We start from the raw sequence: 26,193 nt of genomic DNA, 5'->3' as shown, positions 1-26,193 counted from the left end.
CCGGTTAGTATTGTACTAAAAATAAGCTGGTACCAAGTTGCGAAATTTGGCGCCCTCAAGTGTCAGTGTTGTGTTGGATGTGTCGTCGCTATTTTCCAGTCATGTCAATTTTTTGAAGCCAAGAAAATCAATATAAACTACTGGCTAACTGCATCAGAAGCATCTGATCATGTTATTCCATCCCTCTTACCCTTTTTGCTTCGTGGTGGCTCTGACTATCTCTCTGTAAGTTAAAAAACCATAGGCCTACAGTTACAAAAAAATGATCAAACACTGTCACAAAATTAAAACAAAGGCATGTGAATGTTGTGCCCATTCTTGAAAATCACGCATTCTCGAGAATGGGCATGCACATTCTTGAGAATGTGCAACTGGATCCTTGCTCAATCTTGGCAAAAAATAACTCTTCCAGATTGAGCGCACATTCTCGAGAATGCGCGACAAGATAACGGTCTTGTCGATGCCGAGCACCGGCTGCGCTTGGCAAGTCTAGCTGAATCCTCGTTCACTGATTCTCAATAATTATACTGTTGCAACGCAAGGCGCTGAAAAGTAGAGTGGATATGATAAGTAAAGGCGTATTAATATGGGGGGGGGGGGGGACCGGGAAAATATAAGAGACATAATAATACTAGTGCAAAGAATTCTGATTTTTGGGATAATAAAAGCGGGGGGGGGGGGGGGGACGTAAGAATGAAGAATGTGAAGAATGAGAATGAATACTGCGACATCCCATAGTGCTAATGCTATTTCCCATTTAAATTGCCACCAATTTATTGTTCACATCCCACCATAACGTCGCAAAGCTGGATTCTATCTAGTCAAAAGAGCAATTTTGGCAGCTTCTGGACATCGTTTTTTTCGTGGCACGCATATGATACATGCAGGGACTTGTAACTTGTCTAGCCTAAACAAAGCACTTCCCAGACTAGTTCCCAGTCCTCCGTTATTACAAAACTTCCCATAGTGGGCAGAAAAAAAGCAATAATAACAGGTTTAATTTGATTCAAATTATCGTAGTTATACGAGTACAGAAGCATAGCACATTTTCTTTCCTCTTTATGTGAATTGTTTCCCTTTTAACCGCTATACAATTCATTTAACATAATTATGTCGTGCAATGTTTGTTAAGATTGGGCAAAATTCATAAATTGTGCACATGATATTCCCACCCAATCTTAAGAATGAGCGCTCATTCTTAAGAACGCGTGCTCGTTCTTAAGAATGGGCGCTCATTCTTAAGAATGCGCGCCCATTCTCGAGAATGTGCATGCCCATTCTCGAGAATGCGTGATTTTCAAGAATGGGCACAACATGAACATGTGCATGACTCTGAATGCAAATGGGAAGTTGAACAACAGGTTGGCACTCAGCCTGGCAGACATGAATAATTTGGCATTATATTCGAATGCGCCATCTGGTTCACGGGTGCCTTCTTATTCTAGAACTAGAAGTAGTTCATGGGGCAAAAAGAAAACGTGTTGAATGCTATTGCTAGACGAGTTGCGCGCATTTCAGAATGAGCGCATGATGAGGTTTTCGATTGACAATGCGTACACAACAACGCGCTTAAAATTGGCCCATATAAGCAAGATGGTGCATATTACCGTTGAAGTGCATATTTTGACTATCGAAGTGGCTATCGTTACGGCAGTCGTTGTTTAGCGCCCTCTACGATACTTTTTTGATACGCACGCAGGTATATAATTTTTTGTTTCCACACGTTTTTGAGCAGTGCGTCAGCTCAGGCGGTAGAGGGTAGGATTTTGCACCGCGAGGTTGCGGGTTCGAATCTCAGTTTTGCACTCGAATTTTTTTCTTTTTCTAACCTGAGGCTTTGGAGGATTTTTTTAAAAAGGGAAATAAAGTCCGAATTTCATAACGTTCAAATTCACTTTTTTCCTTCTAATTTTATATTTTCTTGTCATGTTTTTATAAAAGTTGCAGTCTACCGTAACGATAGAAAATGGGAAATGCGTTACGGCTGCCGTAACAATAGCCACTGCGTTTGACTATTGTTACAGCTCACCGGAACGTGATTTTCTACAATACTGCTAATCATTATGGTGTTGCAAAATTACGATTGTGAATCCATAATCACATTTATAACGGGGCTTGTGTCGTCTAATTACAAGCCCGATTCCCTGTGTAAGAGAACAAAATCTACTTTTAATTTGACTTTTCCTCTTCCACTCTTGATCTTCCAGGTCTAGTCTGAGTTCATCACAGGACACCACCGATGAGCCATTCTCTTGCTACCAGGGCACCATTCAGAGTAACACCAGAGGACAGATCAAACATCATAGCGAACGGAAGCTGACCCCCCTTCCATGCGAGGAACCGATGTCACACACTACAACCATGACAACCCAGCCAACGTCGACAGGTTTGCTGCAGTGAAACTCATGAGTTCGAAGCAGATTGAAAACATTTTCGAAATTTCTGATCATTTTCCTTTTTTGACAAATTAGAACCGATATCAATGATCACAACCCGGTTTGAGTATCAGGGGGACGAAAAATTGTGAAACTTGGTGCATGCATACAACAACATAATATGAACATACCCAAGAATTTTCATGACTATTGGTTAAAGGCTTCGGGAATTATCGTCTAATTAATTATTCATATGCACAAATTGGTAAGTCTGCTTTGTGTAAACTACATATGGGTAAATTCAGTTTTCAAGGCGCGCTGCAGTGGAAAATGTTTGCTGCGTGGTAACCCATGGTCCGAATTTTAAGTTTTTGGTATCAAAAAATGCGCAAGACTTGTGGCCAAAAAGTCAGGAAAGCTCAGTTTGGAACTTTTTGTCTGCAAGTTTATTGCGGAAACAGTTGAGGGGGAGGGCGGATCCCCCCCCCCCAGGCACTTTTAGGGTTAGGTTTGGGTCTTTCATAGTCCAAATTGTTTGGACTAGTTTTCAGCCTCTTAATGTTTGGGAATCTCAGTACACCATATTGACCCCTTCTGTGATTATTGCTCAATGTGTATATGTAATTGCTACTTTCAGCTGCTTCTGATACTGGGGAAAACCCATCACAGACCCCCGCCCAGCCCACAGTAGCCCCAGTGACTACAAGCCAACCGCAAAATGCCTCCTTGGTTAGCTGGTGCACTGCAACCTTGCATCCCTCAAGTACATCTGTTTCAACAAATAGCACCTGGACAGCCAACTTCAGCTGCATGCTGGCCACCGCAGAGTGCCCGAAAAATGGACGTGTAAGAATATTCTGTTGTTGCTGATTACCAAATATCCCAATGTTGACATCTGACGTTTTTAAGGGTTTTATGTCGGCAGTTTGTGAGTCCGGATAAGTCCTGGTCATTTCGTTTTTACCACTTTTGAGAGCCCCATGTACTGGACACACAGTGTGTGCGTACTGTACTGTACTGGTTCGCGCGCGAAGAACGCACAACTTCCTGAATGTGCCAAAGCTATTAACCAAAGCGTCTTTGCGGAAGCATCAGGCGTCGCCGTGCGAATGTGTACAAATTTATCTTGCGATGGACTCCCAGACTAATCCCCACCCCCAATAACTTTGGATCATTCGAAATATGCAGTGGATGAATCGGGAACCAGTCTAGGTCTCCCCCAACTCTCCTTTTCTTGCTGTCGAAGGGGTACTTGTGCACGGAGCCCATAGTAAGCACAACTTTTCTGCTAACTGTTAATTAAAGGGACACTTGGTCCTGGAACAGCCCAATTGGGCTACAAAACGCGCTTTGAACGAGATGATGATAATCGGATATAACATTTAAAAGTAGGATATAAACATCCACACAACTATTCTTTCAAAACTGGGCGTTTTTGTGTTACTCCTGTATTATGCGTGCGAGAACAAATTTCGGGGTCCACTTTTGTGACCCCATAAATTCGAGCTGTTTGGATGCTAGTTGTGATTTCATTCGTACGCGTAAAGTGTTCATCTTTTGCGGACATTGAAGAAACCACAAATTTTTGCATTGGTGATTGGTCACCGCGCGCTGTTCCCGAGACACACAACGTGTATAGCGTACACTGAGAACGACACAAAAAACGTATTTGTACTCTGTCATGTCCGATGTAAACAAGCGGGTTTTTTTCGTCTTATCTCGGGAACGGTAAGACATTAGGTTGGTTTCCTTTCAACCAGATGTTTGAAATAGGCTTAGTAAACAATCCAAAACATAACATTTTCAGGGATTTCAGGACCTAGTGCCCCTTTAAGCAGCGTCATGATATTGGGCCAGGTCACAGGAAAACTCAATTTTGGGGACTCAAAGAACTCGGAAATTGACTCAAGGTTTTGACATCTCAGTAAAAGTCTGCTGATTTCAAGACATCACTGGTGCATTCAGAGAATGACCAATCGTGTGAATTCACTCTTTTTCCTTCTTGCCCTCCAGACGTATTGCTGCAAAACGTCCAACTGCAACAATCTTAAATTCTTCAAGCAACACACTGGTTTCGAGATTGCCACCGTCAATTCATGCCATAAGACGGGCAGTCACAATGGCACAGGACCAGGTATTGCGAACCAGTTAACCTGTTATTACCTATATTACATTGTAAACTCGTCAGCTATATAGCATATATGATAGCACCGCTCAAAATCCAAAGAAGAATGTTCAAAACCTAACTTGCTGAACCATCAGCTCAGTGGATATTACACTATTCAAGAAAACAGTGAAAAACCTTGCACAACCTTTCGTCAACACAATTTCGTCAATAGCACTCTTTATTTCCAAAAATCAGTCAATTGACTGATCGTTGGAAATCACCAACATTTCTTGATTTCCTCTAAACATGCTAAATGACATCAAGCCGGACAGAGTAATTGCAAGGGCTGTTTAGAACAGGGTTTGACTTTAGAGGTAGCCCGCTAGCCTGATGCTAGTCTAAACAGCGGTGGGCTAGTCAAACCATTCCTTAAGTAGCCCGGCTGGCGAGTCAAAAATTATTGGGATACGGCAAAGATGAAAGGACGGGAAGAAATAAAACATTAAATTCAGAAAGCAAACCTGTATCAATTTGTGTCTAATTTTATTAGCTGTTTAGGGTTAAATTATTAGATCTCTTTATTAAAAAACACTGACGAGATTGCCTCAGGATACACGTTTTACATGTATGCACATTGGTGTTTATGAGACACTATATAACAGAAAAACATGGGGGCTAGCAAGAAATGCCCGCGGGCTAGTTACATTTGTAAGAGTCTGTTTCAGTAGCCCGGCTGGCTAGTGAAAATAAAAGTTAAGGTCGATCCCTGGTTTAGTACCAGTACGATCTACAATGCAAGCATGCTTTTTGATTATTCGGTAGGTTAGTTTTGGAATAAATGCCAGTGGTCCTATCTGTCATTAACCCCTTCCCCATGGTACTGCCATGTCAAAAAGCAGTGACTGTGCTATCAAATGTCTGACAAAAGCTTGACATGCATGTTCTTGTGTAGGATGCATGTGGCTGGAGTAGTGGCTGGTATTGGGAATATGCACATGCTGTTGCCCATGGGCGGGGCTTATGAGCAACTGGGTGGGGCTTATTACCAAATGAGCGGGCTGATGACCAAGTCTGGAACGGTCCAATGGCGGTCGTGATAGTCCTCAAAGTTTTATGTAGAATTCCTGTTTTTGAGTTCATTGAAGGACATGGCATACAATTGTTATGTACATGTATTCATTTTTTTCCTCTCTGGGCGGGGCTTATATGACCAAGTGGGCGGGGCTTATGACCAAATTGTGACAAGTCCACAACGTTCCATGTACAATTCCAGTGTGGAGTTAATTCAAAGACATTACAACTGTTACATTTTCATTTTTTTCCCCTCTCTGATCTGACTGCCCTCTGCCTCTTTTCAGTCCCCGTGTACAAGTGTCCGGGTGGAAGCGAGTATTGTTACAATCGGACCGCTGACGGAGTGACGTCATTTGGATGCAGCTCAGGACGCACGCAGATTAGTTGCCGAAACATCACTCTTGATAACAAGAGTAGATGTGTAAAGGTAGGGGCAGGTCCGAAATGGGTGGCTAACATGTTGAAGTCCAGCACCCGATTTCACGAAGCGCTGCGATGCATCGCAACCCTAGTTATGGCGTGTAACAACTCGCGACGCGTCGTATGATCCATTTCATGAAACTTGCCATGTGTTGAACGCGTCGTTAGTTCCTTGACAACTGCTTAACACATGTCGCAAGTTACAACGTGTCTAGGTGGTCATGGCAAAATAGGAAGCATCCTTTTCTTAGCCAGTTTTATGCCATAAAAATACATAAATGAGACTATCATACCGAGACAATGTGTGTTTAATAGAAATTGCATTGCATAATTATGAATTAGCATGGAATATTGCGGTTGAAATTTCGAAGTAGCTATAGAGTCCACTGAGAGCTTGTTTTCCCTTCAAATGGCATCACACGTCCGCCATTTTGTTTTACGTTTTAAAAGTTTTTCGAGAGATCAGACGACTCTTTGCTGAATATCAGACGACTATTTACTGTACACTTAATAAATACATAAAACAGTCACCGAGTTGTGCTATAAATCCACCTACGACGTGTCGCACGTATGACGTGTTTTGTGAAATGGATCGCAGGTCGCATCGCAGCATCGCAGGTATCGTAGGGATAGGACGTGTCGCAGCACTGCGATGCATTGTTAGTTACGATGAGTTTCATGAAATCGGTTGCACAACTTTTCAAGGGGAGCAAAGCTCATTCTTGCTTACCTTGCAAATTTGTTAAGCAACATTTTTTTTTTGCATTACAGAAAGTCTGTGGTATTTGGCACAGCTGTTTGATTCTGAAATTTTGTAGAATGTCAAAAATCTGTTTCTCTCTGGGTAAGGATTTTTTGTAAGAACTAATAACAAGTTGAGAAGAAAGAGGAGTGAATGATTACGGAATGGTCACACTCACTATTAAAGTCGCCCATTTTTGTATGTACGCAGGTTGGGAAGTCCATTTTATGCTGTTGTGCCAGCGACAACTGCAACGGTCTTGCCAGTAATGCCTCATCAGTCATTCCTACTGTGCCTACCACTACACATTATTTAGTAACAGTAAGTAGCCCACGTAGGATCTTTTGCAAATATAACCGGAAAAGTACCTACCAATTTAATGACAGAAACCTTGCTACAATGTGAAGATGGGACTGGTATCAAATACCCTGTGAAATTATTCCGCCTGAAATGGTATTGTTTGAAAAAAAAAACAAACATTGAAGGTGGCTTCCTCATACAGTGTTGCCAAACTTACTTGTTGAAAAACTTCCAATTCATTCAGTTAAATACTGGTACTTTTACCTTAATCATGCTCGCTGTTTGAACCTTTGCGAACAATTTCAGTGTCATGAAATTGAGTCCGAAATGCAAAAAGGGGGGCGTCCGGAAATTGGGCAGTTGTAAGAAATCTCGGAAAATCCCCAATTAACATTAAAGAATTTCATTAAAGTTGAACAATTCTGATAAACCAGTTATTATCTCGCCTCACATACCCAACTAGAAGTTTGTCAAAAAATGTTTTCTTATTTTTGGGCGCATTTTTAAAAAGGGTTCACTGTGCACTTCCAAATAAAATCGGAAAATCATGCTAAGATAAATTTCTCTGTCAATTTTGTAACGGGCAGGTAACTTATAGATTTATGGACAGAAATATTTAGATCCTGATGAAATTTCACTTACCTTAAAATTTCAGGTAAAGCATTTGCTCTAGCAAGGCGCCAGAGGCGAAAAATCGAAGTGCGCAACGTTAGGGCCTCGCCACATTAGGGGATGTCAACCATACATGACCTTTCTCATCTTGCATAATCATCAATGGATTTGTAAAGATCATAGAGGGGTGATGTTTACGTTTTTGGTCGCACTCGCAAATAACTTGGCATCCTAAAAAAGCACTTTTATTTTCCACCAGGCCAGCAAGCCTTCTTCAAACTGGACGTTGGTGCTCATAATTGCGTGCGGTGTTCTGTTTGGCGGATTGATCGGTGTGGCTTCCACGGTGCTATACAAGAGATGGAAAAAGAAGCAAAATGCAAACGGACCGCTCAATATTTCCTACAGCCGGGTCAGTGCGGATTTTGCAGATGACGACAATGTCTTTAGCTACTAAAAGAAAGAAAAAAGATAGAATTTATGTGTGTATTTGTGTTCTTGATTTGCGTACTTTACTTTAAAAAGTACATGTATTGTTGCTGTTTTAGTTTTAATTTCATTGAATATTTAACTTAATTTCCTGAAATGAATGTAAACTTGATTTCATAAATATGTCCAAGTCATCAGTTTTTACACTGTTATCATTTTTTTTTTAATCGCAGTTTTGTTTTCAAATTTGTTTTGGGCAAAATATCGTAGAGAAAAAGCAGTTTCTATTTTTAAAAAAAAATCAAATTTTGTACCATAGTACTAGCTCTGGGTGTTTCTTTTTGTACATGTATTTATTAAGGTGATTAGGATTTTCATAGTTGTAGTGATTATCTACAGTACTTTTATCCAAATAAAACCTGCATATTTGACTGAAATCTTTGCTAGTATTTGGTTTAAAAATTACGAAATTCCTTGCATGTGTGTTTGTTCTGTACAATATCATATCAAATTGCTTTTCCTAAAGTTTTTTTTTTAATCGATGCTTAATTTTCTGATGACTTTGTAAAATTTGATAAACTTTTCAGAAACTGGAAAGGAGAATCTTGTCCGGTGTGTTTGGGGTGATTGTATTTATGTTCACCTTGACGTCAAATTGAAATAATTGAAAACAATTTTTTTTGGGGGGGGGGGGGGAGGTACTGTACATAAGTGCGTGATTCCATGAGAATCAAAAAAGAAAAAGTTGATGTTTTTATTTTCCTGTTTTGCATGAGGTATTCAGATGCTTGTTATAAAAGTGCTTACACAAAAAGTATCATTAGGTGCAATTGGTATGTTAAGGAACACTTTAGTGGCAGAATGCAGATTTTTTTTTTTATTTTGGCAAAATAGTTTTTCTATGACATTTTATGTTGTGCTTCCGAACCATTTTGGGTAGTTGTTGCATTTTGTATATATGTACATATTTGCCTTTTGAGCAGGATTGAATGGCCTTATCTTTGTAAATGAATCACTTGTGCTTTGCCTAAAAAACAAAAAATCAAGCACTTTTTTTCTTGTTTGTGAATTTGCATTTGTGTGGAAGGAGTTTTTGTCAAAGGCCTTGTGATCAAACGGTCTTTGAAATTATTATGTTAATTGATATAATTTTATGGGTATGACCTTAATTTGTTTTTTATTAACACTGCATGCATGTGCTCTAAATATTCCTAGTGCCTACAAGAGAAAGAAAAACTAACTTTAACTATTTGGTAGGATAATTGTATTTTATTTTTGGAAAGTAATCAGATTTCGGTTTGGCATTTTATGACCTTTCCAAAATGTTCTTGTTGGCTCTGTATGCTCACATAAGCCTACATGTGGTGCCAATGAGAAAAATAGAATTTAGTTTACCCTTTATGGGCTCCATGCGCAAACGAAAGAGGGCGCCCTTTTACCTAGCAACGACGTCCCATGGGCAGGACATTTAGCTGGTTGACGCGCACCGTTCCTTGTGTGTGACGCACGTACACCGGGGGATTTGTACTATGTACATGTACACGCAGTGGTACGGCTGCGCGTCGCGGCAAAATTGCAGTCGGGCAAGATTGCGTCGGTCAGTTACCCCTATTCACCCCCAACTGTACTTTCTTTGCCGGTGAGGGGGTACTTGTGAACGGAGCGGATAGGCAGGATAATAAGCAAGATTTAATTATTAAGCTTGTTTGCCCAATCACTTTTATCAAGTATGTGAATAGATAAGGTGAATGTAGAATTTGAAATTTTGTGGAAATTTTTTTCAATTACTAAAATTTTCAGACAAAAACATCATTAGATTGTCGTTAAGAAAGAAGACTTGTGTATTGTTTTTTAGTTAGCAGGCAGGGCAAGTTGGAATTGTGGATTTTGTCGAGATTCATTTTCCCGTCCAACCTATTTGAAGTCGGAGCATTGGAAGTGTACTGGACTTGACTCAAATCTGTAAATCCATCAATATAAGCGTTTCATAAGTAAGCCATGCAAAGCATGTCTATAAACATGAACTACCAATAGTTTAGCTTAATTTGTTTTTTCTGAATGAAGCAAATTTGTCAAAAAAAGAGGCCAAATTCAAAGAACAAGTTTTTATCTGATGCTGTAAACAACACATTACTGAAATGCCCCCAAGGAAATTTGTACAGCCGGTGGTGTTTATAATGTAAACAATTCAATTTGAGTTTATTCCTTTTTTGTCCGAGTGGATCCAAATGATGTACAATAATGTTACTTTGTACAATGAGAATACAGACAACCTGCTTAAAATTAACCAAAATGTGGCACACACACATTTCAAACTCGGGTTGCAAAAAATCAATAAAATGCAATTAAATTGAGAGTTAAATTTCGGAAAAACACGAGTCTGTACTTTTAATGTTGTCAGTCATCAAATCTCCATCTCAAAGCTGTTCCTACAATTGTAGATTCATTTGACTGAAGGATGCAAAAAACACGTTTTTCTGGTATGTTTTTGTACAATGTAAATAATATGTCAAGTAACTTGTAATTACTGATCAACAAGTTATTCAAATATGATGAGATTCCCCAATCTCTGAATATTTTATGCATACATAGTCACCGTGCCATCTTCTGCAAGATCAACTCACTCTTTCTAACAAGGACTTCTTCAGTTGAGCGTACAACTTGAAAGGACATGACCTAAGCAAATATTTGAATAATTTCTTTTATGAAAAATCAATTATAATAGACAATTGGTGGTTGTTTTGACTCTCTGCAGCCAACAGGCATGGTGTCACACAAAACAGTCTAAGTTCAAGCAATCTTAAATCACATCAATTTTTTTGAAACTCAAAGAGAATTTCAAAAGAAACTGTCTAAAGCCTCTTGCGATCACCTGTAAGTGGGCCGACTCCGGTGTTCCAAATCTCATCTTTGAAGAAACAATTTGAACAATTTCATTTTTATTTCTACATTTTAAAGAAGTAAATGTATACATATCTTTCAAGAAAACAAAAGTGCCAAAATTGGGTAGTCTACAATTATGGCTACTCAGTTTTGCTAATAATTCTTTTGACAAACGCATTCAACATTCTGAAATTTAAGTTCAAAACTAATTTGATAAAACTAATTTGATATCAGTTTCCCCAGTTTGATTGCTGCCCTCCGGAAACATGGTGAGATTGGCCTTTGCAGTATCCAAAGTCATACTGATTTGCAAGTTTGTAGTATTTGTGTAAATGTGCCATTAGGAAGACGCTTTTAGCTAAAATGCTGTACTTCAGGGAGACGAGGTAGATTAGGGAGACATATTATTGTCTCGCTAATGTTTCAAGTCTATTTCTAGGCATAAATTTACTTGTCGCAAATAGGCTAAATCGATTCCTCGAGAGGCAGTGGCGCACCTAAGGGGAGGGGGGCTTGAGACCCCCGAAGAGGTTGTCAATTTTTTAGTCCCACGCTTTGACCGTGATGATATGTGGCCTATTTTTGAGTAGTACAATAAGGGTGTAAATGGCGCCACCAACATCAAAATAGTCCACCCCCCCAAAAAAAAGTTACTGCGGCCAAAAAGTTTGGGCAACATTTTTTTTAAAAATTCATAACCTCTAAAAAAAAATGGGGGGAAAAAAATTGTGAGCCCCCCCCCCAGGCCCTCCGAGCCAATCCTGGGTGCGCCACTGTCGTGAGGCACTACCCAAATTGACAACTTTTGGAGATGGTAGGTTAGGTTAGGGTTAGGGATCATTAAAGTTTGGATTTCTTTGCACACAAGTCTATGGGAATGACTCCCAAAGGCGCCATTTCCTGTAATTATTATAACCACTAGAATAATCTCTCTCATTATAAAACAAGTTGAAACTCTTTGCTTAAGTCATGTTGGTGGTGTATTTTGTTGACACGGGCGATGACATCAGACTTTACCCATCTTCTCCATTTCCTGAAAGAGATACAGAAAGAATGAAAGGACTCCTGTTAAAAGTAAATTGACAAGCTCAAAATTATCAAATTAGTGGGTCAAATAAAGGAAAGAATGTTGCAACCGTGGGCACGTGTGGTCTAGCGGTAGAGCACAGGATTCATGATCATGAGATTGTGGGTTCGAGCCCCGCCGTGGCCATGCGTGTTGTGCCCTTGGGCAAGGCGCTTTACCTCAATTACTCCTATCAACGCAGGTGTTGAATGGGTACCGGCATTATTCAAATGCTGGGAAGGTAACAGACTCGCTGTGGAGGAGGTGTGGCGATTTCCCCACAGCAGCATTTCATGGACTCAAGTCTGGCCCAATCGCTTTGAAAGAGAGATGGGCACTCCGTTCCTGTAAATACAGGTTCATCCCCTTTACCTTAGCCTGACGCCACTTTTTTCTTCATATTTCATCGCAATAAGGGTCAGTCATTGCAATTTTTTATGTTAGATAAGACATGAATTTGGGACTGAGAAACATTTCCAATTTTGTTAGGAAATACTTAAGCAAATTTTTACTGACTCTCTAGAGACTTTGTACACAACCGCTGAAGTGGAGTCAAGATGCGACATTCTTTCCTGCCAAGACTAGGGGTATTCCGGTACTCGGTACCCGATAAAGAAACCTAACCTCAAAAATCAAATCTTGGAAGTTGCTGTTCAGACTGTTCATAAAGGTCCATACGATAATACAATTACATACATGTACATTTCATGTCATACATGTATGTGGAAGTACATGTATGGATATTTACATTGGTATTTACATAAGACAAGAACGTCAGATACTGTGTCAGACACTGAACCTGTATTCAGACTACTGCACTGCTTGTATCACCCGAGACCTCACCTTTAGCATAGTGGTCCCCATCTGAGCCGGGGACATCGTGACGCGGACGCCGGCATCTTTCAACGCCTCAATCTTATGTTCTGCCCCGCCCTTACCCCCGGCGATGATGGCACCGGCGTGGCCCATCCGCCTGCCCGGGGGCGCAGTTAAACCGGCAATGAAGGACACCACTGGCTTACGGTTTTCTCCCTGTAAGACGGAAACAGGTTCAATAACCAAGATCGATAGTCACAAACCATTCGGATGCTAGACTTGAGACAAGATTTGAAGGTTTCCATGATGAAGTCAGACTTAATATCTGAATGAGAGCATCGAGGCTATACATGGACCACTACATAGTCTTTCAGAGATGCCAACAGTCAAAATTAAAAAAGAGAATTTTTCATCAGACACCTGCTGAAAACAAGAACTTCCCTGTATAATATGATACCTGTTGAAAAATTGAAAAATGTCACAGTGACATTTGTTGCAGAAGGCGTATTTTTCCCTACAAACAGATTTCACAACAAAATCTCACTTTTTTGCTATACTCATCTTTAAACTTCTGGTGAAACGAAGCCATCGTTGTTAGATCTTCGATCAGCAAAATGAAAACACTATAACGTTCAATTGCCACAGAAAAATTCCCATGTTGCAATTTCCGTGAACTGCACCGTAGAGCACAGGGTTCAATCAATCCATAGTCTGGTTTCCTAAGTGTACACATAGGTAATATGTGGAAGTAGGTTGACAACCAGTTACGAACAGTAAAACCAGATCGCCTAACGTTATGGGAAATAGTCTGATATAGTCTGATAATAGTCTGATACACCAATAGTCTGATACCAAATTCCCATTTTATAAATACCCGCTATGCAAAAACAGGAGTCAAGATTCTATGTGTATTACAAATTGTGCATACATTACTTTACTCATGTAAAATCTTGGAAAACCATAGAAATCATATAAGTATCGTACAATCGTATTTGGGGTGAATAAATCGCATATATTACGCCTAAAACATAAATGTTGGCATCTCTAGTCTTTGTTCAAGTCTTGACATCGCATACTTGCATACAACATCTCCTGACTCAAAACAAGGGGGTGAAACTATTGTCGGACATTGACAGTCCATTCACCATGATATTTGTCCTAACTACTTTCTGTGAAAGCTCAACATTGAGTACTTTTAGTGCTAAATTCACATCCGTGCCTTTTCTTTTCAATTTTAATTCCCCTTTCCACAACTCACCACGTTGTTTTCCTTCAGGTATTCGGCAGCTTTCTCCTCCGCCCCGCCCCCAATCTCTCCGATCAGAACGATGCCATCGGTGTCTGGGTCCTTCAGGAACACCTCCAGGCAATCGATGAAGTTGGTTCCGTTGAAGGGATCTCCCCCAATACCTGAATCCCAAAAAGATGACAATAGCTTTCGCCTGTGTATCAATGTTTTGCTGAAAGAAAATGTTTAATCCTCACCCTGTCAGCACTTTTGTAATGAGCTTTCCTGAATCCTCCAAAATTTACCACTTTGCAGGAAACCAAAGGTACATTCTTTGAGCTCTTTAGAGTCAAATAAAAAGGAATGATGATTGGGCATTCTCCTTCTAAATCCTGCAAAGTCCTCCAAAAACCCTTGGTGGGATTTGAAAGATCGAGGAGGGTAAAGGGTTCATGGGATATCTTTCTTTCAGTAGAACAACGTACTAAGAATGAAATGCAATTTGATTGAAAACTGCATTTTGAATCAAATGCAATATCACTGAGACATAAGATGTTGCACTTTGTTTTACACATGTATTTTCTTTGGGAGCAAGATTGGCTGCATCCCTGACTGGCATACATAAAAAAAAAGTGCACTTGTAAGCAAAGCTATGTCCCAGGTCTATTTTGATTCATGGATCAACAGGTCTGCATTGCAACACTCACCCACGCAGAGGGACTGTCCTAAGCCCGCTTGTGTCGTCTGGGCTACGGCCTCGTAAGTCAGGGTACCAGACCTGGAGACAATGCCAATCTTGCCCGGCAGGTGGATGTGGCCTGGCATGATGCCTATCTTGCATGCGCCAGGCTGCAGGGACAAGGAGAAAAAAAAGGACCCTGACATAATGACGGTGCTGCAGAATGAATAAACAGCTACGAGCTGAAATAATTATATGCAGGCAGCAAAAGTGGAGTGCTGTGGCTTCGTGGTCTGGGGCATTGCATTCGTGGTCTGCGGGTAATTCTGCAGGTTGTGGGTTTGAGTCCAGCCCGGGGTCATGGTGCATGTGCTCTTGGGCAAGGCACTTTGTCACTCATTGCTTCTCTCCACCCAGGAGTAAATGGGTACCTGTGAGGGCAGAGATGGTTATTGTGATTGACTTCGCTGCTTTGCGCCAAAATGGCTGCATCGAGCTACATACTCCCCAAGGAGCTGAGATGGTATTTGGAATATTTCATTGGCCCAATGATCAGCGGTAATAATGATGTAAAGCCCTTTGATCTTTGTTAAAAGCGCTATATAAGAACCAGTTATTATTATTATTATATGAACAATTCAAATGCACTGTGCTTTGCAGTCCGCAGGACAACCTTTAACAATTTCAGTCATACTTTCATTCCCAGCATGACTACCAACCCCAACAAACAAACCCAGTCTCCTGGGGACGGGCAGAGCGTACTCTCTGAAATGTTGAATTTCCCAAAGTTCTTTTCAGAACCACACCACCGCAAAACAAATTCTTGGCACAAGGTACAACCGCTATTCAAAAAAAAAAGAACAAAGATAGACCAGAGATTCACGTTTGTTGTTACAAACGCAGAGTGGTCGGGTAAACAACTATTTTATGAACACTGTCCAGTTAAGTAATGAATATTTTTATGTAAGAACAAAGGATCACGAAATTAAATCCTTTTCAGGACAATCAATTATTTTGTTTAAAAAATGCATCTTAAACGCTGTGATAAATTTCAGTAAACATTCAATGTACACATACAAGTTATTTCTGGCTTGATAAAGGGCTTAGTCAAAAACGGGAAGTGAATACTGATTTAGTTCGGAGTGGATGTTCATTGTGAATTTATTGAACGTATGAACATTTAGAAAATATAAGTGTATGTATTCATAACACCAAACTTCCGGTTTGATGACGTCACAGTTTTTGGAAGCAAAAGGTGAACATTGTAATGGTATCGTTATTTGGGCTACGATATACGACATGGATCAAATGATCAAATTAAATTTTTACAATATGATCGTTGGCAAATTCTCATAGAAGTAACTTCCGGTCTGATGACGTCATGAATTTGAAACCTTGCCAAGTTATTTGTGGTTATTCAAAGAATATCAAGGGGTGATTTTGATAAAATTTGAATGGATGGTTTTCAACTTAAAGAAAGCAAACACTGTTTTATGTGTCGCTAGGGGGCGCCCTTTCGAAAGATGACGTCATCACACTACGTTTTTGTCTGGCATTTCTCACTAAACACTTGCATAATATATATGTCTGTGGTAAAATGTTTCCGCTTTTGAGTTATATTCGGTTTTTATTGCACTTCCGGTAACACCGGAAGTGAAGGTCAAGCGGTTTTGTGTCTGGGAACAAGAAATGTTTCTCACGGCATAGTCTTCAACCTCAGGAAAAAAAACGAACACGATTTTCCATTTACTTCAAAAGATATAGGGCAAACTATTTTGTCAAAATTTGCCCTTGAATCGCTTGTAATTTGATACCTGATGACGTCATGATGACGTAACAAAATTTATAACATCTTCGTAACATGGTACAAGTTCACACTAGGTTTTAGGATCATACCGTAAACCGTTTGGAAGAAACGGTGCTTTGTTTTGATTTCAGGCTAATGTCTACATTTTGAATTCACCTAAATTTGACCTTCCGGTAGAACCGGAAGACAAGGTCAAGCTAGTTCACGTACGTGACATAAAATGTTTATCAAATAATGGTCTATCTGATTACAAGGTTGGAACATGATTGATCATTTTGTTCAAGAGTTATAGGTGACAGAAGATCGTCATTTTTTTAACGAAAATCGCTTGTAATTTGACACCCGATGACGTCATAATGACGTCAGAGTAATATGCACCACTTAGAATGAGGGTCGATATATATTGAAAGTTACAAGTTCATATCATAAACCGTTTAGGAGAAAACCCTCGGAAACGTGCTGTATGGAAAAAAAAAAAAGATTAATCGTAACAATAATAGAGAGTGGTCGGGTTGTGCCCGACCACTCAATGACTGTACAGAAAAGCAACAGAGAAAAAAAAAATACTGCAAGTAAAACTTGCGCGATCCCCCTGGCATCCTGGCAGTTTGCATACATGTACAGGCAGTTAGTAAGGACAATTTTCAGTGACGGCCTTGATTGTCCACCCGGCAGGTACCAGTTCTCAGTTGAATGGGGAGTTTGGGGTTGAATGGAGAGATTGGATGAGACCCCGGACTAACATATGTTAGAGTCATGAGTAATACTGAGCTGAACTCTCCGGAGACCTCGGAGTCATTAGTAATACTGAGCTGAGCTCTCCAGAGACCTCGTAAATATCCATATTGGAAAGCATTTTTTTGTCGTCGGCCTTCTCTCCACAGACCAACTTTCAAGTTTGGTTGAGATTGATGACTGAATTTACAGTAAACTGGAACACACACACGGACACCCAGACACACAGAAGGAATACGTGATCACAATATCCCCCTGACTGGATTGAAAGCCAGGGGGGATAAAAAAGGCAGCAAAATTCACCTTGATAATTCCCGGGCAGTTAGGTCCCACAAGACGCGTCTTGTCCTGCCTGAGCAGCCGGTGCTTGATGCGCACCATGTCCTGCTGGGGGATGCCCTCCGTGATACAGACTACCAGACCAATCTCAGCCTCAATGGCCTCCAAGATGGCCGCCGCTGCAAAGCCCGGTGGGACGTAGATGACGGACGCATCGCAATCCGTGGCTGCCTTAGCCTGTATGAAACATGATCAAACAATGTTCATGTAAAAAACTTGTTCTCCAAGTGAGTTTTGGGCCATTAAAGGGAAAATACAACATTTGCAAACATCAAAAAATAAAACTACCAAATCATTTTGAAATACCTTGCTGGACTGTTAGTGAATGACAGTGTAAAGCATCCTGTAAAGTCATGGCACCTGGTATACTGTCATTTTCAAGAAAAGTGGTATTTTTGTATCAATTTCCAATGCTGATCGGCTGATCGGCCGATCAGTGTTGGAAAAAAGTGGCTTTTTTTTCAAATACTGGCCCCAGTTGACCATCGCACTTGTTTGCAATCGATTACACACCTATGAACGGGTACAAGCCAGCTAGACTGGTTCCCTGACCTTATAATTCTCCAATATATGTAAACTGCTCTGTTTCTTCTTAAAAGGAGTCAGGGAACCAGACTACAGGACAATGATTGTTTTTCTTGGTTTTTATAGCATTGTCGAACCCAAAACCTCAAAAAAGTCAGTGTAACTATACTTGCTATATATTTCCAACCCCCCCAATTCCATCCATTTCTGAAAGTTACAGCAAAAGCAAATGATGTATATTCTCTTTAACCTGAAGTTTCCTAACCTCCCCAACTCCATCAAAATCCATCCCCCGTTTTGGTGGATTTTGGGGGACTTGGTCCTGCAGGCCTGGTTTGACTAAAAATTGATGGAGTATGGTGGACTTGGGCCTGGAGGCCTAAAGCAAAGTATGCATTGAAAGCAGCGTAATTGATGGATTTTGGCGGACTTGGTCCAGTACTTAGTAAAAGACAGTAGGGAGTTAGGGTTAAGATTTTAGGCAACAACCCTGCGCACGACATAGGCTTACATTTAACTTGAAAATGACTACACTACAGGACTTGTACACCACTTTTACAAAATTGTTACAAACTACAATAAAGGTGAACATCGGTTCACAAAGATGAAATTCCACTTGGTTAAATGGGGTTTCAAATGGAGCGAATGCTTTTCAGATTTGTGCAAAACCACAGAATAATTGGTCTGGTTGGGTCAACAGAAAGACGCAGACCAACTCTCAGTCACTAAATTAGGTCCAATAGGTTGGCCACGGGCATTTCCCCCTCCACTCCCACCCCCCCCCTCCCCCTCCCCATACGGTTCTGGGAAGATCGGAAGAGAGTGCCCTTTCCCAGCTCATGCATATTCGTAAATGTCTGTCCAGGGGCTTTTTGCAAATAAGTTGTATAATAAGGAACAAGGGTGTTTAAATCACAGACGCAAGGCAGCAGATTCTTGGACTGGTTGGAAGTTATCATGACTTTTAATCAGTTGCTCTGAGTTTGAATCCCAAGGAGGCCTTGTTTTGCTTCTTCTCGTTTGATCTTTTAAGTAACATTGGTGAGAAAGCAACATTCTTAAAACATTGAGAGCTTTAGCTGGGTTTATCTCAAGGTGTAATCGACCAATCAGAAGATGGGAAACCCGATCCGTTTGGGAAAAAGAAAATTCACGGGCTGGCCATAGGATTATCTATGTACATGTGAATGCTGGTTGCTTAATGGAGTGCCTTGGCTTAATGGTCTGGAGCACTGAATTTGTGGTCTGCGGGTAATTCTGCAGGTTGTGGGTTCAAGTCCAGCCTGGGGTCATGGTGCGTGTGCCCTTGGGCAAGGCACTTTGTCACTCATTGCTTCTCTCCACCCAGGAGTAGACGGGTACATGTGAGGGCAGTGTTGGTTACTGTGAGAGGTTGATTACGACCAAGAGCACCAAAATGGCTGCCTACCGACCGTGTATGCTCCCCAGGGTGTTGAGAAGGTTTCAGGAGTGTTTGCCCATTGAAACAAGGAAAATAATAATTGTAAAAACGCCTGCTATTATTATTATTGTTATTTATCCCAACTTGCCTCTTTACAGTTGTTGAAGACTGGAAGCCCGCTGGCCGTCTGGCCTGCCTTTCCTGGTGTAACTCCGCCTACCATGTTGGTGCCATACTCCAGGGCTTGGGCGGTGTGGAAAGCCCCCTGTGTGGGGAAATGACAATAAAGTGTTACACTTGCTTCATCATGTGAACGTTGAACGATCAGGGAGGGAAAAAGTAAAGACAAATTACCTGTTTGCCGGTGATGCCTTGACATATCACCCTCGTTTCGTTGTTCAGTTGAAGATTGGCCCTGGTGTGGGTGTAGCAACTTCTAGTTCCTAAAGAGTGGCTTCGAGCTGCTCAAAATAATAACCATGCAATTGTCATTAGTAGACTACGTGTATTACTATGTCAGTCATTTTTACGGAAGTCGACCGTTGCTGAGGCAAGGTTGGGCATTCATCAGTTAGACAACCGAATGGTTCTCATTAGGCAACTTCCTTTTAAACAAATCCTTCAGAGCCATGAATTTGAAAGATTAATTATATCTGGCCTTCGCCAGGTGTTAAGAAAATCAAATCTTAAGAATGGAGGTTTCATTTGCAAAAAAATGTAGTATCCATCTTTGGTGTACAAAGTCTATGGATGGAGAGTTGAGTGAATTTTCAAAGTACTTTTTAACAAAATTTGAAATGTTTATCAGTCCCAGTCTGTTTTTTTTTCATTTTTGTAATTACTGACCTTCAAGGAGATAATAATATGATAAAAAAGTGGTATCAGGATGCAACATTCTTTCCTTTCATTCTCTTATCATCAGTCAGTATAGCCCCATAAATGTGGCCAATTTACTGGACTACCTCCGTAAATAAAGGCCACACTTCCACCATGTGCAAAAACATGTCGAACTTTGTCAAATTTTGATTTTCACATTTAGGCTTAGTTTGTAGGGTTTTTTTTTCTTTAGAAGCATACCTACCCTCTTTATAGGCTTATCAGAAAGTGCTGCCTTTTTCAGATGTCTAATTTTCGTAAAATTTCATGTTGAAATTTTGATACGCAAACGTGTGCAAATGTATCTGGAAATTTCACGAAAAATGGACATCTGAAAAAGGCAGCACTTTCTGATTAGCCTATAAATAAAGAGGGTGAGTATGCTTCTAAACAAAAAACCCTACAAACTAAGCCTAAATGTGAAAATCAAAATTTGACAAAGTTGGACATGTTTTTGTACATGGTGGAAGTGTGGCCTTTATTTACGGAGGTAGTCCAGTAAATTGGCCACATTTATGGGGCTACAGTCAGTATTACTTTGTTTAAACTGTCCTGATTTCGGAATGAAATGACGTCACGCATGATTATAAATGTATCAGATGTAATACAGGAGACTTCTGACTTGGCTCCGTGGATATACTCAGACTTTTACTTTACACTAAGGAAGGGGTCCTAAAACTAGTAACCAATGGCAGTATGTACTCCATTCTAAATAAATTCTTTTAACAATGAGGGCGCTCTACTTGTTGTACAGTGGCGTGCCAGTGGCTACGAGTTTTAGTGGGTTGGCGACAGTGTTTCTAAATCGTAGAATTACATCAAAAATACAGTGAGACAAACTGATAAAAAGACACGAAATTGCTTAAATTATGTGCCACAATGTTCCCTTGTAATATTGCTCCAGTCAAAAAGCAATGTACATTAGGTTTAATGTGTTAATTTTACCCAAATTTCTGGCAAATATCCTCCCAACTAGTGCCATAGTGTTCAACGCCGGTTGCATTAGTCTGGTAACAATTCACATGTCGAATGTATACACAACGAGGGTAAGTAGGGGTATCAGACAAGAAAATCGCCACCGCGAATGTGTTATAGCGCCACCAATAGTTGATCTCTCATTAACTTAACATAACAATAAAATTGTTTTGTTTTTAGACATCTCGCTTACAAACAATCCCGTTATATTTATGTTTCCTGAATCCTTTCAGCAATGGCTGCCCCCAGTAATGACAAGAATTTGGTAGACGAAATGGAGGCTGCTTTTCAGGTAGGTATAAGAACCGTAAAATTTGTTCTGGGCCTTCTTGAAATAACTGAAAATAATCTGCTATTAAAAATGCTGTGACTTTTTTTTTTTTTTTTTTATACATGTGGGTGCATGGAGGCTATTCATGGTCCTACCTCCATGGTGGGTGGATAGAGTGGCAAGCTAATAATGGGAGGGGGGTGGAGGTTGTTGTCTTTACTTTAATAAAATTGGTATTTTAAAATGGTATATATTAATATAAAGATGTCAGTCATGTCAGAAGACCCAGTAAAGTGACGGGTGTCGGACGCTTCGCCCCATTTCCACGTCGCCCCATGTCACTTCGCCCCTAACCACTTCGCCCCATCCCCACTTCGCCCCATCCCCACATCGCCCCATCTCCGCTTCGCCCCATCCCCACTTCGCCCCATCCCCGCTTCGCCCCATCCCCACTTCGCCCCATCCCCACTTCGCCCCAGTAGTATGAAAAAGGTGAAGGCTAGTCTAGGGGTGCAGACAAAATAAACTGCCAAAGACCCCAGTTAATAAATGCTCCCAATTCTAGAAACTCAGGAAAAATACAAACTCTCTGATGTGGTGCTAGAGACAGATGAGAGATCCCATTCAGAGACGCCTCTCCTATTGGCTTGTGAATAAAATCATCAGCCGCTGGATTCAAAAGAATCCGTAGGTATGGGTCAGTGAGTTAAAAGGAACTCACTGCCTTGAGGAAAATGTTCCGTCAAAATTTGTCTGATATGTGACACTTACAACTTCATTTAGATGAGATTGGTTCCTCCAAGAGTGAAATTAGGATGTCAAAGGTATTGTCGTTCTCAGATAAGTGGGAGACGGGTTGGTATAGCCGGGTTGGGAACAAAGTTGGATCTTTTACTTCAAGCTTTTTTCTCGGTAGGGGAGAGCCTAGCTTGAGAGGTTGGTTATGAATTGTTCATTTGGTGATGGGCTAATTCTTTTCGTTGGTTAGCAATTAGTGAATCTGTTGAAATAGTTTTTTTTTAAGCCAAAAAAATAGATGAGATTTTTTTTTTTACATTTAACGGTTGGGGCGAAGTGGGGATGGGGCGAAGTGGGGATGGGGCGAAGCGGGAATGGGGCGAAGCGGGAATGGGGCGAAGTGGGGATGGGGCGATGTGGGAATGGGGCGAAGTGGGGATGGGGCGAAGTGGTTAGGGGCGAAGTGACATGGGGCGACGTGGAAATGGGGCGAAGTGTCCGACATTCAAAGTGACGTACTAGTAGTACAACCGACCAAAGACAAAAATTAAAAAAAGGAATTCTAGCGCTCCAGTTACTGGGCTGGGTTTAGACTAAGTTGTACCATAGAATGGGAAGAATTAGACTGCTATAAACACCACTGCCATATAATGTCAAGACATAACATGATCCATGCTCTTCACAACTTGTTATAAAAAAACCAAGCCCTGTCTTTCAAGATCTTTGGACAATTTTTGTCACTAAATTTTACAAACATAAACCTTGAGGTATAAATGTCACTGACTGTGTTTTGCGATCAAGGAGTTCCTTTTCTCATAATTTGTATTTCTAGTATTTTGATGTACCTTTGTGGTGAGGAGTATGCTTGTAAAATATTTCCAAAAATCGGACATTGGTTTACAGCCTACATGTAATTCAGTTCAGCGTTACGTGATTATCCTAAGTTATACTACTTTCCTTTGAAACAGGGATGCTTCTCAACGTTGATTGCTCAAGATCACCTGAATGTTGTTGATTCGCAAGAGACAAGGACAAGTAAGACGACTTAGAAAAAGAAGTTGGCCATCATTTAGGATTTATTCTCCAGTTCCTTTGCATTCAACATGTTCCAAAAATTATATTTCAATTTCATTGTTCGGCGTCCTAGTGGATAAACATGTAAATTTGTCGGAAATAAAACCCTTTCGAAAGTTACAATTCGTCCCTGAAATGGATGACAAGAAAGTTGGTTGATTTCAACACAAGGTAGAAAAGGTAGACAGGTAGAAAGAGTTAAACTCCTTCTAAATGGAATGACGCATAATGCTGAGAAAAACAAGCATTCAGATACACTGTTTGCATTTCAAACTTCGGTTTGATATTCGGTTGCACAGACATGGTTGTGATTGGCACAAAAACCCCAAAATTAATCATTATACAAATAATAATTGCGGGAAAAGGTACAAAATGTACCTTAGGGAGACATTACCATGGGGTTGTGCACAAAATTTTCCCAACTTTAATGAACCTTGACCCCAATTTTCCCTTATCCTACCCCTACGAAATTTGGTATATTTATATTTTGGACCACAAGCAATCGATCTAGCTTATTTGTGACGAAAACATTTGCCTCTAAGTTGTGACATTAGGGAGACAAATGAAATGTGTCCTTAATCAACCTTGACTCTCTAAGGTATAACTTACGAAGACAAAATGTCAGGAATAATGTTTTATAAAGTACACATAACTATATCCATAAAATAAGCGCTCATTGTGTGTTCAGTACCCTGGCTGTTGGGGTAGGTCTTAATGGGTTGATCTGTCGATGACATTACCATTTTTAAAATTAGCGTGTGATTTTCAACACGAGAGTTCCAATTCAATATTGGTTTTGCCCCTGTGTGATTTGCATGACAGGTGTGGAGCAGTCAATCCAGCGATTCCTGGACGTTTCCAAAGAGCTGGAGAGTTACTTCCTGCAGCGGCAGCAGATGTTGTCGGTTACCCGACCTGAACTGCCTATCAAAGAGGTGTGTGGTGGGGGAAGGGATGTGTGGAGAGGGGGGGGGGGGGGGAGGAGGGGTAGGAGGGGTTTGCTTGTGTCGAAGGGGGGGGGGGGGAGAACCACGCATAGAAAACTGGAATTTGGATCCCTGGATCTCTCTAGATACAGGTTGGGTCCAAAAAAGAAACTGAACGGCATACTTCCGCTACCCTGAGACTCAAACCACCTGTACCAATTGATGGAGAATCTTTTTAGAAGAAATATAAAACCAAGATCTTCCGAGTCGATCCAGTGGTTTTTGCTGCAGAGCCTGTTTTGTGAAGCACATATTTTTCATGGGGGTATTAATAATAACAATCCCTCTATCAATTACAATGTAAGTCCAATTCCCGGGCGCGGTTTAGTAATTCATCTGGACAAAATGACTCCCGACTTTGTTTCACAAAATAGGCTCTAGAATAAAATCTACTGGACCGAATTGGACGATCTTGGTATTGTTTTCTTCTGAAAGAATTCTCCATGCAGTGGTATAAGTTGTGTGAGTCTTCAGGTAGCGGAAGTATGCCATTCTGTTTTTTTGTGGACCACCCTGTATAAATGATGCATGGTGCACGGGCTAATTAACTCTTACTACATTCTGCACCATTTTTGATCTTCTGAAAGTATCTCCCAATCATGATAATTGCTATACCCTAATACTGTTGGAATTGGGAACAGGGCCTTCTCAGTTAACAATTCAAAAATTCTGAATGGTTATCGTGGGCCAATTTTTGGGGTGTGGTGTATCATTGGAAAAATCATAAATAAGGTTGTGCTCAGTGTTGTATTTGAGGTACCTGTGATGTATCACAAGTCATAGAGTTTCAAGTCAACTCGCAAGCTATTCAAAGTATCTATGACAAAGTCATTCTTTTGTTATATAGTTCATCCCCTGTTACTTGTAACTGGACTTGTGCTTTGACTTGTGGTTTGCTTATGCCCAGACGTGTGATATACTTGTGATCCATTATAAATACTTGGACTATAACACAGATAGGTTTGTCTCATAGACGGCTATCTCTGTAGGAGAACTGCAAATGCGTATTTTATGCGATCAGGCACGCATTGCGTAGTGTTGAAAATGTTCCAAATGCGCTTGTTGCTCGAAATGCGTTTGAAATACGACGTGGCCAATGTGCGTTATGCAAGTTAACGCTCAAAATGCCGATGCACATGGCTGGTCTGTAGGAAATGACGTCATTTGAGAGAGACCTACATTAAATAGAAAACTCCATGGGGTGTAAAATAGTGTGCACATCTTCAACAACTGCCCGTCTTTTACATCTTCCACCTAGGAGGTTGAGGAGTTGAAGCAAGAACTCCAACGCAAGGAGACCCTGATCCAACAGCACCAGGCCAACATCCAGAAGTGGCTTGCCGTGCTGCAGCAGTCCGACGGCGGGGTGCCACCCTCCCCACAACAACAACAGCAGCAGCAGCAGGCAGCACTGCAGCAGTCCCCCAGGCAGATGGGGCCCAGGGCTATGGGCTTCCCTCCCCACCAGCCCGTGCCGTTGAGCGGGCCCCTGGCACACCTGGAGCATGCTGCCTCCAGTATAGGAGGCAACTTTGATCGCAGGTGATGGGACATGCGGGCTTTGACATTTCGTTTTTGGAATCTATTCTAGTACCATCAAGCAGTGTCTCAGTTCTGTTTCAGAATTGGCTCCAAATGTCCTGGCAAGAGAGGGGAACCCGCAATGGTGAACATGGAAAACTGTAGTTGCTAATACATGTCCATTAAAAGGAGTAAAACCTCTCTTAAAAATTA

At 40.9% G+C, this 26,193-nt stretch overlaps 3 protein-coding genes across 3 annotated transcripts; 2 read left to right on the top strand and 1 right to left on the bottom strand.

Moving 5' to 3' along the window:
• Nucleotides 1–42: 42 nt before the first annotated feature.
• Nucleotides 43–10,087, top strand: LOC119739831. The gene is made up of 7 exons (XM_038214923.1): nucleotides 43–225; nucleotides 2,208–2,386; nucleotides 3,013–3,221; nucleotides 4,389–4,509; nucleotides 5,841–5,983; nucleotides 6,929–7,039; nucleotides 7,890–10,087. The coding sequence occupies exons 1-7, from the start codon at nucleotides 170–172 to the stop codon at nucleotides 8,085–8,087; spliced, it is 1,017 nt and encodes a 338-aa protein (XP_038070851.1). The 5' UTR covers nucleotides 43–169; the 3' UTR covers nucleotides 8,088–10,087.
• Nucleotides 10,088–10,416: 329 nt separating this feature from the next.
• On the bottom strand, nucleotides 10,417–21,465 carry LOC119739832 (succinate--CoA ligase [ADP/GDP-forming] subunit alpha, mitochondrial-like). Its single transcript, XM_038214924.1, has 8 exons — nucleotides 21,361–21,465; nucleotides 19,894–20,000; nucleotides 19,688–19,804; nucleotides 17,577–17,789; nucleotides 14,760–14,901; nucleotides 14,083–14,234; nucleotides 12,852–13,040; nucleotides 10,417–11,975 (listed from the first exon to the last, which is right to left on the bottom strand). Exons 1-8 carry the CDS (start codon nucleotides 21,416–21,418, stop codon nucleotides 11,949–11,951), a joined length of 1,005 nt encoding a protein of 334 aa, XP_038070852.1. The 5' UTR covers nucleotides 21,419–21,465; the 3' UTR covers nucleotides 10,417–11,948.
• Nucleotides 21,189–26,191, top strand: LOC119739833 (mediator of RNA polymerase II transcription subunit 28-like). Its single transcript, XM_038214925.1, has 5 exons — nucleotides 21,189–21,244; nucleotides 21,624–21,682; nucleotides 23,368–23,434; nucleotides 24,296–24,408; nucleotides 25,718–26,191. The coding sequence occupies exons 2-5, from the start codon at nucleotides 21,626–21,628 to the stop codon at nucleotides 26,003–26,005; spliced, it is 525 nt and encodes a 174-aa protein (XP_038070853.1). The 5' UTR covers nucleotides 21,189–21,244; nucleotides 21,624–21,625; the 3' UTR covers nucleotides 26,006–26,191.
• Nucleotides 26,192–26,193: the final 2 nt, after the last annotated feature.

The sequence above is a fragment of the Patiria miniata genome, unplaced genomic scaffold (assembly GCF_015706575.1).
Source record: "Patiria miniata isolate m_02_andy unplaced genomic scaffold, ASM1570657v1 HiC_scaffold_4, whole genome shotgun sequence".
Lineage (NCBI taxonomy): Eukaryota > Metazoa > Echinodermata > Asteroidea > Valvatida > Asterinidae > Patiria > Patiria miniata.
Note: the sequence above shows the minus strand (reverse complement) of the source record. Positions and strands in the feature narration are given on the sequence as shown.